Genomic DNA, 18,243 nt, shown 5'->3' on the forward strand with positions numbered 1-18,243 from the left:
CCATCCTAGATGTGTGGGAAATGTGGTGTGCTGCACCCCACCCTAGGGAATGTGTCTCCATGGAACACTGGTAAATACATGATAATCACTTCCGATCAACCATTGGCAGCCACCTTTTGTCATTCATAACATTGCTGAATCGTTTTCTTTCTTCGGGAGCTTGTCTCTTTAAACTTTTAAAGTTTAAACTAGTTTTTAGTTTGTTATTGTATGGTTCATAAGTCAGCATTCTCGTTAACAGTTTCGCATTCATTAAGTGTTGGAGCCGCATATATATTGCTATTAGTTTTGTATTGGATTTGGTCACACGGTCATCAGGAGAATGAGACTCTAGGGAGAGCAAAAACTTAGCAATCATAATTGCGGATTTCTTATTGAAAGAATAATTAAGGACAGAACAAGCTAGTTTCCATCTGAATTAGACCACTGAAAACGCATGAATCCAGTCCATTGAGTTCAGTTTTTATCCAAGTACTAAATACCAGAACACTCAGAGTTACAAGCTGCCTGAAGAGTTTTAATTATTTCCATTACCTGTCTTGAAAGAACTTGTAGGAACATCAACAGTTTTTTAGCCTTTCAGGAATCCATGTTGGCGAAACGAACAGGCTAGAAGCCTACCCTTTGCAGAACAATGCACATAGTATCAATTTATTATACAAGTCTTCTTCTATTGCTTGCCTTTGCATTATATTTAATGTTCTTAAAATTAAATTTTAATGAGGTTGTTGTTCATAGACTTGTACATGCCACAAGCTGCATCTACGGCTAACTAAAATCATATTGAAACACAAATCAGATAGTTACAAAAACAGAAAGCAAAAGGTTTTATGTATAGATGAGCTACAGACATACCAGAAGTGTTTGTTCAAGATCATTTGTCCTAACGGCAGAGACTGCACGAAGAATATATGCAGATGGAGAAAGCCCAAGCATCATTACATTTGGTTGAAAACGTGTTTTCAATCCATTCTTCATTTCTTCCTATATATACAAGAAAAAGACAGATATTCAGAATATAGTCATCTCTCATGGCAATAGGCATGGAGATGTCCAAGATTACATATTAAATACAAGGGTATCAATCATAAAAAATTATTTATTGGTCATTTTTATTGGAAACACAAAATAGAGAAACCCCAAAAGCAAGAAGTTCCACTACAGTCCTTTTATTGGAAACACAAAATAGCAAAACCCCAAATACCAGAAAGTTCCACTACAGTCTAGCAGCAATATGTTTAAACGCATGCAGCCATCTGATAGGAACTGTACACGGCATCAAAAATAAGATTGACTTCCTGGAGATTCCTGATGCAGCCAAACTTTACTTAAGATGGGGAATACCTCATACTGCTGAAGACGATCATTTTCAGCATCTGCTGTGTCTAATGCTTCAAGAATAGAATCTGTTGCAGTAACAGTCTCCCGTGTTTTCTTCCCTGCAAAGCCAACAGCCCCTTCCTCTGGAACATCCTCTCTGAATCCAAACTGGCCATCAGTTGTGTCATCAAGGCCTGACTCAAACATAGAATCCAATCTCTTTTCTCTTTCCTCCTGTAGACACCAAATACTTCATCATGTTCTGACCTAGAAGAGGATACTACACAGTACATTTACCAGAGTTGAACAGGACAAAACTAAAAAATAGTAAGATAAACCACCTCAATGAAGAAAGGTTCTTCTGTACGGTCCCACCGACGAATGGAACGATCATGAGACCCTGTGACAATGAAGTCACCATGATTGCTAATGGCAAGGCACCAAACTTCAGCATGATGACCTTCCAATGTCAATAACAGTTCAAACTTATCTGCATCCCAGTACTTCACTAGTCGATCTTTTCCTACACTGAACATATAATGTGTATTGCGCACAAACTGAACTGCCGTAACACTGTCCATCGTGACAGCAAAAAGACAAGTCACTTTCAAATTCTAATATAGTAATCCCAAAAATGTCAATTCATTTACCAGAAGTCATACATGCAACAATTGAAAAGTATACATGTGAACACACTGATGTGGAAAAAACATGCCTAAAAATCAATATGATTAATTGACTCAAGGTACAGAAGACCCTGGTTCCCTATTTTCAAGCATAATGAACACAAGGATTATGACAATTAACATGTCTGTAGTTTTGTGGCCTGGTTCCAAGTAAACGATAACAAATGTATGCCTAGAATTGAAGGCACTCAAGACCCCAGTTGCATCTCCAGATATGGTGCACATAATGTGTACAGGCTATTAATATGTTCAGTGAAATTCGCTTCAATCGAGGAAGATCATAATCAAGAATTTCAATACATGGACTACATTAGGAAAATTCCTGGTTGTATACTTCAATGCATATAATACAAGACATGCTAAATTACTTCAACTGTGATGACCAATCTGAATGGAAAATACATGGCAAGTGGTCCACCTGTCAGCATGAGCAAAAAGGGATCTATGACAGTCACCAAAATCTAGCCCCCAAATCTTCAAATTTTTGTCTGCGGATCCACTGACGAGCAGATCACCATCCGAAGAAATATCCATGCAAAGAACTGGCAACTTGTGGCCATATAGAGACAAGAAAAACTTCAAAGAATCAACAAAAAATACCTGCAAGTCATTGCATAGAGTTTAGCATATAGATATTAACATAATAAATACTAAACAAACAATAGCAAATCAAACAAATAAGATTGCCCATTGCCTACACTCTGGAGCTACTCAGACCAAATAGCTCATCAAATTAAGCCCACTTTCTTAATCAGCAGTGATCTAAGTCTACCTCATTTCACTTTCCACACCATCTAGAAGACAGCCAATGATATAAGAACTGCACTGATAGTAAAACATTTGAAGGAGTGAATTAAAACTCACCCTTCCCAATGAGTTTTTTTTTTTTTTTTTGGCAAGGCAAAGTTTCACCCTGATCCACTCATTCTCTTGAAAATTTGATGATCTAGGTCTTCTTAAAATGGCTTAAATCTCTTAACAGCAAAGTTCCCATCAATCAAGCGGAACTATTACCTCCACCAAAATTACTACCAGATTTGGGGATAATAACTTTGACCAAATACTGGTTTAGTTTGTCCAATTTTAAAGTTTCTCCAAAAATTTTAATATATTAAGAAATAGATGTTTATGCACACTAACCAGTGATGTTCAAGCAATTCCTCAAACAAATAAGATTTCCCATTGCCTACATTCTGAATCTACCGGGACCAAAAGGTTCATGAAATTAAACCCACTCTCCGATTCAGCATTGATCTAAGTCTGCCTCATTTTACTTTCTACACTGTCTAGAACATAGACAATGATGTAAGAGCTGTGCTTGACAGAAAAAACCTTAAATAAATTAACAGAGGGATATTTATGCATGCTAACCAGTGGTGTTCAAGCAACTAAGTTACTAGGCAATTTGCTAACATGACATCAAACGTTGAAAATAATCAAAATATTCATAACACCACTATATAGAGACTCCCGAATACATCATGCAGCTCTATTGTTGAAGCTTGTGGTAGCTTCGGAAGGTATTCTGCATAGGCTTGGTGTCTTTGCATGTGGAAGATAATTTAATGCCTCCTTAGGTGCTTGCTTGGAGGAATAAGAGATTTATGTTTTCTTCCCAAGGCTCACTTATGAAAGTTACAACAATAAAAGTCAATTAATTTAAGTCATTTTCTAAGGATAAATAATTTAATTCTTTAAGTGACTTAGAAAAAATCTCAACCATTGATCTTCAAGATCTTCTAGAAGAGAGATTAGGGTTAGGGAATTGGACATAATGAACATTATAGAAGCAGCGTAGTGAAGAGGTGAAGACACAAGAACTCAATAGAGCGAGTCACAACAACAAAGAGTGATTTTCTCTAGTGCGAGTGGCTTGGTAGACTGAAGCGTGAGGGAGGAGAAGTACCAGAGGATTCGAGGGTGAATCCAAGAGGCCAAGTTGTGGAGATTGCACGGCTGATTTGCTGAAGAAAGGGAGATCGATTTTAATGCAGTACTCGATTTGCTAGAGGTCGAGTTTCCTAAGGCGCAGTAGCAGATCATGGGAAGGCACAGGGTCAATTTGCCAACAGATTGTTTGGGCTGAATTTCTCCAGGCCGATTTCCTTCTGAGGCCAATTTCTAGGTGGTTGAATTCCTTGTCCCGAATTCATCATGTGGGGGGCTGACTTATAGGTTTCAGTTATTGTATTTTTCCTTGTAGCTCTATGTGTCGAAAACCAAGATTTTCCAAACTAATAGATGACAGAGAATTGTTGTGGGTGAATTTTTTTTGCAATGTGTAATTGATCTCTCTGATTTAGATTATGTTGCATATATGTGTGTGTGTGTGTGTGTGTGTGTGTTAAAATACCAGTGATTTTATTTTTCGGTAATTCATAATTTATTTTGCTAAATAAATAAATTACTAGAAATAAAATTAATTGTCGTGAGAAAATAACTCTGGGCTGGTATTTGGAAATTTAACATGGTATTAAAGCTTTCTAGATAACTATGAAAGAGAGATCTGAGATCACGAGGGTTTGCAATAGTAAGTTTCTCTTTTTTATGGCAATAGAATTATTTTTAAATTTTGCAGCTAAGTTTTCTAGTTGTGGTTGATCTATGACGATGGCATTACTAAGTAGTTTGTGATAAGAAGACAAGTTGCATGGGGCCGCTAATTTTAGTCCCTATAAGGAGCGAATTACCATGATTTTAAGGATGAATGGTTTGGGGGATCTTGTGAACATAGACATTCAGGTTCCTTCAGAACCAAATCTTCCAATAGAGCATATGCCATAACCTTAAAGATATGAAAGCAAGGTGTATAATTTTGGATGATGTGAGGGATCACATAATTCGTCACATATTAGGAAAGGATACCAAACGTCAAATGTGGATAGCTCTGACCGATCTTTATTAGAGCATGAATGAAAAGAGGAAAATGGTGTAGCATGAGAAATTAAACAGCATCCAGATGAACAGATCTAAGACTATAAAATCTCACCCGGGAGGGTCCAACAGGCTTGTGATGAGGTTGTAGCTGTTGGGGAAACTATGATTGATTCAGAACTGATGAAAGTTTCTCTGAAGGGTTGTGTTAAGCACTGCACCACCTTTGTAGATGGGATCCTTGCTAGACATCAGCTTCCTAATTGGAGTCGGTTGTGAGATGACTTCATCTAGAAGGAGATCTGGGAGAACTCATTGATCGAAGGAAAACAAAAGGGTGCTGAGGAGAAAGATGAGCTTGCTCTTGCTGCACAAGCGAAAAAGAGAGAAGGGAAGGCCAAGCAAAACCAGAGTGGAGGAGGACCTTCCCAGAATAAAACGGGGAAGGACATACACAAAGTCATGCGTTTTGCTTGTCACAAGTTCGGGGATTTCGCTAGTCAGTGTCCAAACAAGAATAAGGGCAAGGGAAAGACAATTATGGCAGCCACTACACAAAGATTTGGTTGAAAGGTTTGAGAAAAAAGTTTCCTTGGTACCTTGCCTTTCTAGAACCATCACGAAGTGTCTGGCTTGTGGACATTGGAGCATCTCGTCACATGATGGGATCTCAAGACGTCTTCACCGACACGACCAAGGGGCCTCGAGATGTAGATGTGGAGCTTAGTGATAACACCAAGTATGTAGTAGAAGGCATTGACAGTGTTGAGTTTCAGATGGACTCAGGCGACGTCATGGAGGTGTACAAAGTATTGTATGTACCAGGTCTAGAGAAGAATCTCCTTTTAGTTTTAGCCATAGAAGATAGAGGACTAGAAGTCAGCTTTACTAAAGGTGAAGTGGCTATTGAGCCGAAGGGAGTTGATCCTAGCAAGAAACGTGTATTTGGGAGAAAGGAGAGGGATCTTTATCTGTTGAGAGGACAGTTGATGAAGTCTTTCATACATGAGTAATAGCCAGAGTGATATATGGCATAGGAGGTTGGGACACCTACACTACAGAGCTCTCCCTATGTTGCAGAGGATGGTTACAAGTTTTCCAGAGATCAAGGTGGGGCAGCATGGAGTGTGTAAAGGGTGTGCGCTTGGCAAGCAGGCCAAGGTTGTGTATCCTCACAGCAAGAACAAGTCTATGGGAGTGCTAGACTTGGTGCACTCAGACATTTGTGGTCCTATGGCTGTGACACTGATCACAGGGTCCTTATACTTTGCAACATTCATAGATGATTCTTCCAGGAAAACTTGGATCTACTTCCTAGAGACCAACGATGAGGTCTTTGATCGGTTTTAGGAGTTCAAATCTCTTGTGGAGAACCAATAGGGAAGAAGATTATGGTGTTGAGATCAGATAATGGAGGCAAGTATACCTCCAACGAGTTCTAGGATTTTTGCAGGGAAGCAAGGATTAAGAAGGAGCTCATGGTACCTTACAACCCTCAATAGGATGGGGTTGTCAAGAGGAAGATCAGGACAATAACAGAGAAAATGACGGGAATGATCTATGATCATGATTGGCTGTGTTTTTATGGGCAGATGCCTGCAATATAGTTGTGTATGTGCAAAATCAAAGTCCTCATAGGATATTGAAGCATGTGACTCCTAAGGAGTTGTTTACAGGAGTGAAACCAAATGTGAGCCATTTGCACATCTTCAGTAGTCCAGTTTATGTCCACATTGTTGGCATTATGACTCAGATTTGACACAGGTGTTGTCCTTGATGGCAACTCACTCAGATGACAGATCACAGTTCAGCAGGTTAACAGCTCAGAGTTATAGATCAGACTTCACAGAATGAGGAAAGAGAAGTATACGCAGGTTCACCTTGACAAAGTAGCGTATACACGCGGGTTAACAGACCAAAAGGTGTGTATAACGTACACACGCAGTTTCACAGAAGGAAAGGCGCGTACATGTTGGAAATCTAAGTTTTGGTCTGTGGTATTTGGTCCATGGTATTGGTCCAAAGTATCTGGTCCGAAGTATTGATCCCAGGTATTTGGTCCAAGGTATTGGTCCTAAGTGGTTTTGGACCATGGTATTGAGAAAGGCCTAACACTATATAAGGAGAAGAAGATCATTAGGCCAAAGTACTCAAGTATTGAATATCTGATGATGAGCAAGATCTAGTGTACAGGTTATTGGGTTATGGTGCATAGTTGGATCTGAACCAAGGATGAACCTTAGTGCTTAATGAAGGATAAGATCTAATGATGGGTCAAGACCTTAAGGCTTGAAGTGAAGTATCTTTATGTGGTTTGATCATTTATCTAAATAACTGGTGCATGTTGTAGTTTGTAAATATGATGATCTGGGTATAACTGAAGTCTGGAATTGTTGTAATGTTTAAATCATCATTTACAGATCTGTACGCAGGTTCACTTTAGAAAAGGCGCGTATACACGTTGGTTCTGCATATCAAAACAGCGTATACATCTTAAGTTTGATTTGCAGATCTGTACGCAGGTTCGCCTTGAGAAAAGAGCGTATGCATGCAGGTTCGACACATGGAAGTAGCGTATACCTTGTAAAATATGTTTTAGCTGCTTCTGTTTGCTGTTGCAGTGTTCTAGGTTCTGGCTTGGGTTCTGGTTACTGTATTCTGGTTACAACATTCTAAAAGATCAAATTGAAGGGTTGTCAAAGTGATTGATTGGTTCAGTTGTGAAAAGAAGATTGGTTGATGCAGATATATTTGATGATTGAATGATGTTATTGATGGATCCAGTCTGAAAATTTATTGAACGTGGTCCCTGGAAGAAAAGAGAAGGTTGTAGTCTTCTGTAGGCCGGCACCTACGTACTAGTAAACATATCAACTAGTACAAGAGCTAGGGGGTTGTAGCTCCCTTCCAAGAGAAGCTGGAGAACGAGAGAAGGTTGTAGCCTTCTGCAGGTAGAAGCCTGCGTACTGGTATAAGTCTGCACCAATACAAAAATTGTAAAAAGAAGTTTCTTATTATTAAAAAGAAGATAGAGACGATTGCAGCAGGTGGTTTTCACCCACATTGGGTTTCCACCTTATATCTTGTGTTCATGTGTGTGATTGTCTGTTCTGTTTTACTGCACCTGGTTACTGTTTATATGGTTCTGATGCACTGATTAAAGATCAACATATGATGAATTAATTGAATCTTAAGTTTGCAGTATATACGCTAGTTGCCTTAACCACAGTTGCGTATACACGTGAGTTCCATTAACTGAAGTAGCATATATAAATCTGATTATGGAAATGAAAAATTATTGACTTGCTAATACTGATTCACCCCCCCCTCTCAGTATTATTTCCAACACAAATTGTTGAGAAATCTAGGGCATTATGATTAGGAGATTTCTCTTCGATATTAACTGCTTGTGAATGCTTTTCACTTCTTTCGATTAGGATCTTCTCTTTAGTTAGATTATTATAGTGTTCTTCTTCATCAAACAACTACCAAAGCATAAACAATTAAAGAGACAAATACAAGTCACCCTGGGTCAATCACCCTTCTTTAGGCATTGTTCTGAGCCCTTACTAGCTCTATCCGAGCCCTTAACCAGCATTGTATGAGCCCTTAATCTTTGCTTCCTATCTGGAAACTCTCATGACTAGGTGCATCCTCCTTGAGACCCTTTAATTGCGGCATATTACAGGCTCCCCTCGGCCTCTTCTTGCGGCCTGTTACAGGACTTCCTCGGCCTCTTCTTGTGGCTTATTATAGGTCCTCCTCGACCTCATCCTATGATTTGTTACAGGCCTTCCTCGTCCTCTTCCTACGGCTTGTTACAGACCCTCCTCGACCTCTTCCTACGACCTGTTACAGACCCTCCTCGACCTCTTCCCCAGCATAGGTATGTGACTAAGTTAGGGCACAGACAAGCCCTAAAACTTCTCTTCTTGTTAGACAAAAAACTCGCCTCCTTGACTCCTTGATGGTTGCGGCTAACTCAGACCAATCACTTTCTGTTAAAATTGGCAACCAGGGCAAAACTTCATGTGGGTCATCTTATTCATGGCTAATAATATTTTTATTAGATTCCTCTCGTCGAGAGGTGTAGGATTGATATAAAGATCATCCAATTCCGATAAGTATTCATGGAGATATGAATTTATTTTGATTATGGAATTATTATCAAGCCGACCTACAACTCATGTAGGCTCAGAAGCCCAACAGTCGCATCTATTCACCCACCAACATTGTGTATAAATATAAGAGGACTTTTCCTCATTTGGACTCACTCATCTCATCACATCTCTCTCTCTCTCTACTGCGCAGATATGAGTCTCTTCTCTACTGCGCTGAAATGGGTCTCTCTCTCTCACACATGTGAAGCCGGAAGCTGTTGAATTTGACGCTGCAACTGCAGAAGTAAAGATTGACTTGCGTGGCCTAGAAGATCTCCTCTTTGGAACTGCGTTGTAGGTTCATCTGAACCTCCTTTGAAAGCCGCAACTTTTGGTGGTGGAATGAAGTCAATCCGACGAACGGTTTGCAAGATATCGACTGCCCTAGTTTGAAGCCGGAAACTGCTGAAACTGTTCTTGTGGCTTATTATAGGTCCCCTCCTCGACCTCATCCTATGGTTTGTTACAGGCCTTCCTCGTCCTCTTCCTACGGCTTGTTACAGACCCTCCTCGACCTCTTCCTACGACCTGTTACAGACCCTCCTCGACCTCTTCCCCAGCACAGGTATGTGACTAAGTTAGGGCACAGACAAGCCCTAAAACTTCTCTTCTTGTTAGACAAAAAACTCGCCTCCTTGACTCCTTGAGGAGGTTGAATGCCTATATATAGTGTTCATGAGGTGCACAAGAGGGGCGTCTCCCTATTAGGCCAACTTGAACAATTAGTGGCTAACTCAAATAAAATAAAATAAAATAAATTCCTTTTAATTATTTAATTAGTTGACTTGAGTAGCTAGGGAATACCTCCAACAACTACCTCAAAAAAAAAAAAAAAAAAATCAACACTCCCTCTTAGCTAGGGAGGTATTCACCTTGACTTCCACAGATGTCCACTTCGTTGAAAATTTCTCCATCCCAAGAAAAGATTAAATGAGCACGCTATGTTAATCTATCCATCCACTTCATATTCTATTCCAGAACCACGCGGAAAGTATCTTGCATCAACATCATGCAAAGGATCTAGTCACCGGCTAGCCAAATACCCTTTGGCAATATGGTCAGGTTCCCCCTGACCGGGATAAAACAAAACTAGTCCTGGGTCACCAACTAACCAAGTTTTCACTTGGAACCAAGTTAATTTTCCCTAACAAAAGGTGAAGCCCTGGGCCCATTTACCATTCCCCCATGTCATCACATGGCACTTGAATGGTAAAAATACTTGCCCAATGCTTTTAGGAACTCACTCTACCCACTAGCCAAGTAACCCTGGGCAATATGGTCAGAACCCTTTGACCAGGGGAGCACTCCAGGCTCTTATGCTATTTGGGCCATTCTCCCTAACCACATTACATGGCACCTGATCAATACCCTTGACCTAGGGAGAATGTTTGCCCTGATGCTACAACATCAACACTCCCTCTCAACGAGGGAGGCATTCTCAACCACTCCAAGCTTGTCCCTGAAGTATACAAACTTCATCCAGGACAAAGGCTTTGTGAGAATGTCAGCAACCTGCTCGTTCGTAGAAATGTGATGAAGCCTCATTGCTCCCTTTGTACCATGTCTCGGATGTAGTGCTACTTGATCTCAATGTGCTACTGTAGAAAATGTAGCGAAGGAAGGTCTTTTGGCTTGTGACTTGGTCAGTAGAGATCTCAAAATGTCTTTCTCTAACATGAATGCGAATTCATGGGATTTACTTCAATGTGATGAGTTAGTTTCCAATTCACTGGAATGGTCATCAGTAGATTGCATGTGCAGTGTTGGAGCTTCAATTCGTTGGAATCTTCTTTGGTTAGACTACAAGATGAGGTCGCAGAGACAAGTCCAGTTAGGACAAGTTAAGACTGCAGTGACAAGTTCAGTTAGGACAAGTTAAGACTTCAAAGACAAGTGAAAAGAAGATGAGTTATGTCCTTCGTTAACTCGGTTTACAACTAGAGGAAAACAAGGAGCAACTCGAGCCAAATAACTATGAGCTAGTCCAAGTGTACGTGAGGCATGCTCTAGTTAACTGCCAAAAGGAACTTGTTGCACTTGTGTGAACACAAATTCGAACTTGGCCTCCTTGCATGAATCGAAGATCTATTAAGGCAAGAGAAGGACGAAGGCATAGATTGATGATTCTTTATTGTTGGCAAAGCGCATTGGTTGAGGAGCGAAGATCAAAATTCGAAGAGCAAAAGCCAAGCCTAGTTTCGGTAGGAAACAATTGTATGTGTAGGCTGAGATCAAGAGGCAGGGCAGAGAGCATCTTCTCAAGGCCAAGAATAGTGATCCAAGAGCAAGATGAGAGCAATTTTGGAGCTGAGATTAATTTCTTAGAGACTATTTGTTGGCCGCAATAGCTGCATACTAAATTATTAAAGATCTATTTTCTCAAAGAACAATCAATAAAAGCCCACAACAAAGAAACCAAGTTCTCCCATTTGGGTTTCTTAGGTAAAACACTATTGTCAAATTTATGTGTGTGCAAGAGTTTTTATCTCAAGTATTTTCTGCCGAATGTTGAATGTTAAGAAACTTTGTATCTTGGTGAAAGTTCAAACTTGGTTTACGTTTTAGTTGCCTTGATTTTAAGTAGATTCATCTAAGTAGTTGCAGAGCTATGTTGCAGGAAACGTGGGGGGGAGGTCCGTTTCCAGCCGGAAACTGGGACGAAACGCGGAAACGCATTTGGTACGGACGTGAAACGCGTTTGCCGCCGTACTGCCACGTTTCCCGAAACAGAAACGAGGCCAGTACGGCCGGAAACGCGTTTCACGGCCGTACAGCCCACGTTTCCCAGCTAACTTGTGTTTTAAAAAAAAAAAAAAAAATTTGTCTTTTAATTTTTTTTAGGTTATCTAGTGAGTTCTAGAATGGGATGTGGATGCAGAAAACCCTGATTTGGAGCTCTCTCTTGCTGCCCTGAATATTGAGGCCGAATCTCGAAGTGGAATTGGTGCATCATCTTCTTCAGCACCACCATCCAATGTTGAGCATTGTGCTGCTTCTATTTTTGATGAGGATTGTTATGATGAGGATTAGTCTTTTGTCTCTATAGTTCTTGCAACCTTATAGTCCTTATTGTACTTGCAGCCTCATATACTAATATAAATAAAGGCTGATTTTGAGATTTTGCCCTTGGATATATAATAAAGGTTGCTTTTGGATTTTCCTATATTTTTATTTTCATTATGTGATCATTCATGACTCATGAGTAAATGTGATGTAAAGTTAATCTGAATGTTTAAATGTAATAAACTATAATGTATCATTAATGCTTTATGATTGCACATATATATAATAATTTTTAAATATTTTTAATATATATACATGTGTATATATATATATATATATATATATATATATATATATATATATATATTCGCGTTTCCCATTTCCTAAATTTGGGGAGGTCGCATTTCGTATCGCTTCCCGTTTCGGAAACTCGTTTCCGTTTCCCCATTTCGTGCAACTTAGACTCTAATATATTTAATGAGTGACCTTTCCTACATGTATTAGTTCTTTGTATTTTCATACATATCCTAAATGATTGCCATTTCATATACATATGGCTTATATGGTGCCCAGCTCATATACGCTCTAATGAATGGTTTGAATTGGAGTTTGGCACAATGCAAAGAGAACTTGGAAGTGACTTCACCAACTGAATAAATGGCAATTGTACCATGTAAGGTATTGGTGTGTCAAGCTTGAGAGTAGTCGCATGATAAATAGAGTTTGGTCATTCAGAAACATAGTTTATTTATTGTTAAATCTATTCACTCATTCGATCAAAGCACTATTTCATTTGTTAATCAAGAGGTTGGGCTGAGTTTATGCCAAGCAAACCTATTATGGTCACGCTTCACAATATGTTGTATATGTGAAGACATTTGGCCTCAAAACAAAGCACTATACAAGAAAACCATCTTCTCATTCATCAAGAGTTGGAGCAATCTTTGAAGTAAAGAAACATAGTCAATTTCTATGTGCTTGCTTGGTGACAAACAACATGAAAACCATTTTAGAGTCCTGTTTATTATTGGCATTTTTAATTGGTTAATTTTGTGCAAGTTATATTGGAGGAAAGGCCATATCACCAATCCTGAGTAGTTTTGCAGAGTAGTTGCACTCAAAACTGCAACGAGAACATAGGCCTTGTAGCAATTTTGAAGATTCATATCTCTATCCAAGACTAGGAGTAGAGAACATAAAATTAATTTCACAAAGTATTTGTGTTGGTGGAGTGAGTGGATGATAAGTCCCTCATTTATGAATCATATGGTATCAAAGTAGTTGAATCCTTGATCATGTTTCTGTTCACAAAACTTTGGAGAGCGCACAAACTCAACATGGCTAAAGCAAAGAGAGAAAGAATGGAAGACCTACAGGTTATCAATGTGCAGCTTTGAGAAGAGACAAACATGGCAAAGCTACAAAAGAAACTTGAGACCTTTGCTAAATTGATGCCATTTCTAAATAAGTGATTTGATGAACCCCACGACTGCATCATAATTGTCACGGCAAATTGGGACAAGAGCAGAGTGCAACTGGTGTAATGGGATAATGGGATAGAAGGTCATTCATGTTAATTTTCCACTGTTCTATACTTAGCACAATCACTTATTTCAATTCTTCTTCATTCATCAATCAATTTATCCAATATAAATTCAATCTTCTAGTAACAATAAACAGTTGTAGATAGAGTAGTAAATCCAATGCACAATAGAAGACAACCAAGAACAAGAGAGACACAGTGTTTGGTCAAAGACCAGGGAAAAACCCCACAAGGGGGAAACCCTTTCAAAATTCTTTTTCTATTAGATTGTCATCAAATGTTTAGCAGAGAGATACAATGTTCCAATTCATCAACAAAGAGTCAAAGTCAAATCTTTGACCATCCAAAAACAACTAACCAATATCCAATCAAGATGAGCCCAAAAGTCAAATCTGATCCAAAGTCAAAGTCTGCAATTCTGGTCAAAGTCAACAGCAGTAAAAAATGCCCTAACCAGTCCAAAAGTCAGTGATCAAAGATGCTCCAAAATGTTCAGTCAACCTGCCAATAAATGCAGCCTTCCTTGCTGGTCAAAGTCCATTCAAAACATTCAAAATTCTGCCCATACAAATTCTGTCAAAGTCAACCTTTGACCCGCGGAAACCCTAGGTGCAGGACTGTGGTCAAATATGGTGAAACTGCTCAGAAAAATTCGTCCTCCTGCCCAATGAATTCGGCCTTCCAAAACAGAGACAAATTCTGAAATTTCAAGTCAAAATATCCAAGTCAACTCAAGTCAAAAGGCTGGTCAAACTGTCCCAATGAGAAAGTCAACGCACAAAACAGAATTCTCCTCCTTCCCTTCGCACTTGTGATCTCGGACCTCCTTATTTCAGACCTGTATGAACCAATCCAATCAAGAGAGAGAAGATGTGATGTGTGATGATGATGCTCCAAAGTGATGTGACATTAGGTCTATTTATATGTGTCTCAAGGGGTCGAATTAGCTTGCCCATGCCGACTTGTACTTTTGTGCACATGTGGGTTTCTCATCAAAAATAACATTTTTCCTTGACCCAGTTAAATTCTTCCAAGGGCTAGTTGGGGCGTCTCTACATGAGGAAGACTTTTCAATGGAGGGAATTTCTCCTTGAGCTACCAAATTTTAACAATTCAGATGGATAGTTGGCAGGAGGACATGCTCACTTATGTGATGACTCAGTTACACTGAGAGTTGGAAGAGAAGGAAAAAGCATTGGAAAAGCTACAAGCAACTTTCCAAGAGACCAAGGAAGCAACGCCACCTACCATTGCCATTGTTGAGGCCAACACCATGATCGAGACTACTCTAGTAAGCTCACCTTATTTAGTCTTTCCTTAAGGGAATTTGTTGAATTTGAAAAATACCATGACGATGAAGACCACTTTTGTGAAAGCAAAAGACATGGCAGAGTTGGCTTGGTCATTAGAAGAAAGAGAAACAATGAAGGAAGAAGTATACTCCCCCTCCATCCTTTTTATGGCAGATTGTAGAAGGGAAGTGATGAGGAGGAAAGTGTAAAGGCTCAGTTGACACTAACACTTAGAAGAAGTGGCAAGAAGAATAGCTAGATCAAGAAGACAAAGAGCAAGAGGTATGCGTCAAACAAGACATTCCTTGTTTTTCATTGTTGCAAGAGGAAAGGCCACAATGTTATCAATTGTCGGTACTCATTCCACGGGAAGAAAGGTCATCTTGAGGCATCTTCGTAGGAGAAACAAGCTAGATTGCTTTTAGAGGAGGAATGGCAAGAATACTTCCCTAAAGACTATGTGAAGCATTCCATACAACAATGCCAAGAACTTTTGCCACCATTACAAATTAAGTGCCCATTGGGAAGTAAGGTGTTGGCGACTTCATCTAGAGCTTCACGCCATAAATTGTATAGCCACTAGAAGAGTGTGGAGAGTTAAGAGTTGTAGCGACACAAGACATCAAATTCACTAATGAAGCAAGCAGGGAAGATGAAAGAAGGATCTCAAGATGGGATGATGTTTTTTCATTGCAATCTGGTTGAAGAATGACTCACCATCTAGTGAACCATGTCACCACTGTTAAAGTCTCCTATAACCATCATGTAGGGACATGTAAAACTGCATTCAATGCATACGATTCCTTTCCCATGGTGATAGAGAGTGCAAGAGTGAAGCACTTTCACATTGCTTGAATAGAGCTATACATGTCTCTTGTTGAGTAGAGGAATGGAGGAATTTTGATTGCAAAATGCAAAATCTAAAGATTGTAGAGTTTGATGTAGATAATTGTTTCCATGCCATGAAACAATTTATCCTAGCAAAAGAGGGAGATCCACACTTCCTTTGGCATGGTCGAGGGGATTTGATTGAACAAAATATACTAGAATCTGACTTGGCTTTCATTGGTTGTTCAGATTATCACCAGGTTTGAGAATGTAATGCTGATTTTTTGTTTTGGGTAGCTGCGAGAGGTATTCCCTAGCTACTCAAGTCAGCTCATTAAATAATTAAAAGGAAATTAAATTAAATTAATATTTTTCCTTCAAGTTAGCCCAAATTGTTCAAGTCGGCCCAAGAAGGAGATGTGCCCCTTCGACACCTCGTGAACACTACATATAAACATTCAACCTACTCACTTGGACACTATCATCACACAATTCAAGGGCTCACTTGTGAAAGTGATTGGTTTGAGTTAGCCATGACCATCAAGTTGTCAAGGAGGCGAGTTTTCAGTCTAACAAGAAGAGAAGTTTTAACGTTGGTTTGTGCCCTAAACATAGTCGCATACCTATGCTGGGGAAGAGGCCAAGGATGCCTTGTAATAGGCTGTATGAAGAAGGATGGAGAGGCCTTGTAATAGGCCACATGAAGAGGCTAAGGAGTTCTTGTTACATGCCACATGTAGAGGTTGAGGAAGGTCTGTAATAGGCCGAGGAGAGCTTGTAACATGCCATAGTTAAAGGGCCTCAGGGAGGTTACTCATGGTTGCAAGAGTTGCCAGATAGTAAGTAGAGATTAAGCGCTCGGATAGAGCTGGTAAGGGCTCATAATAGGGTCTAAAGAAAGGCAATTGACCCAAGTTGACTTGTTAAATATCATATTGTACCTTTGCTGAATTGAACAATTTCAACTAGAAAAAATTGCTAGGTTTTTCTCCTGAGTTTGGGTTTCTGTTAAATTATGGTATGTTCTATGCTTAGAGTAGTTTACTTATTTTTCTTCTTATTAGTCACAGATTAGCAATCACATAGACATTAAGTAAAGTGCAGATAGAACATCAAATGATCAACAAAAAACAAGCCAAAATAAGAGACACAAGATGTGGCGGCTAGCCAGGGACAAACCCCAATGCGGGGAAACCCTTTGATCAAATCTTCTTTTATCTTCAATAGTTCAGCAGAGAGAAATAGTACAAAATCTGAATTCTGTAATTTTATATCAGCAGCAACAAACCCTAGATAAACAAATTCAATCTTGGTCAAACTAGTTGAAATCATTGTTTTACAAACCGGCCGTTTCGAAACCGAAACGGCCGAGTCGAACCGAGTTGAAGCCTTGAGGAGTGACCCGGTAGAAAAACCAGTCCGGGAGGCCGAGTCATGACTGACTCGGCCGAGTTATTGCATGACTCGGCCGAGTCAGTCATGACTCGGTCAACCCGGCCGTTTTGCACATCTACTCGGCCGAGTCATTAAATTCAGCCAGTCACCCAAAGAAACAACGATTTTTCTATTTTTTTTTTAACTTTTTAACATTTGGCTGATTGTTGGGGACTCCAAGGTGTTTTCTAAATTGGTTAAGTGCTATTTGGGGTCCATTCCCCTCTCCTAGTATTGATATGATGTTCAAATTTCATGGTAATGTTAAATTCTTAAAGTAAAAGTGACATTCTCCTTAATCTTCATTTTCATCCTTTTACTTAAATTTTTAACATTACCATGAAATGACTCAGGATGTTTAAGAGTGGTTCCAGCCTCATTGGATTTCATATGGAGAAAGTAGAATTTTAGATTTCATTCAAAATCCAGCAGACTTATCATTTTTTCAGGGTTTTAGGATTGGAGGATTGCAATGTTTCCATTGAATTTTGTCATGTATTAGGGTATGGAACTCGTATTTAATCAAGAGCACCAATCCCTCTGTGTACCTTGATGTTAGTGACATTGGTTGTTGAACTCCTCTGGGATTCGCTCTCAAACCTGGAGCTTCTGAAAATGTCGCTTCTGCTCCCGTTTTCGCTCTCGCTCCCCACTTCCGCTCCTGCTCCCAAGTAACATTGAGCTAGATGATGTTGGAAACTCTAGCAGTAGCCAGTACTGGTCATTGATGGGGCCCCTTGTCTGACAGTTGACTCTGATGATGATGATCCAGAGATTGGTCGAGATGATCTTGGCTCCTCTGGCAGTAGCTACTAGCCTCCTTGGTTATTTGTATTTTGTTTTGACTCTTGAGTCTTTGATCATGTATGACAGACTACAGTTGACTATGTATTTACTATTGCCATTGGGTACCACCGTACCATTTTGATATAATGGATTGGTTCATGAGCCTACTTTGATCATATGTTGTCTTCCATGTATATTATAATGTTGTGTGTTTGGAAACTTGAATGAAAATCTTTAAAATTATGTTTAAAATATTTAAAATTATGTTTTTTTATAAAAAAAATAAATATTTAATGTATTTTTTACAACGACCGAGT

General features: G+C 39.4%; 1 protein-coding gene across 1 annotated transcript in view; it reads right to left on the reverse strand.

Annotated features, from left to right (window-relative positions):
* LOC149263749 (uncharacterized) overlaps window positions 1–18,243 on the reverse strand; it is a 145,279-nt gene that overhangs the window by 52,762 nt on the left and 74,274 nt on the right. Inside the window, 4 exon segments of the mRNA XM_089426646.1 lie at window positions 856–984; window positions 1,345–1,554; window positions 1,662–1,893; window positions 2,425–2,606. Of these exon segments, the coding sequence (XP_089282772.1) occupies window positions 856–984; window positions 1,345–1,554; window positions 1,662–1,893; window positions 2,425–2,606 (753 nt within the window).

The sequence above is a fragment of the Pinus tabuliformis genome, chromosome 6, assembly GCF_031772625.1.
Source record: "Pinus tabuliformis cultivar Carrire ecotype Pingquan chromosome 6, CPIR1, whole genome shotgun sequence".
NCBI lineage: Eukaryota > Viridiplantae > Streptophyta > Pinopsida > Pinales > Pinaceae > Pinus > Pinus tabuliformis.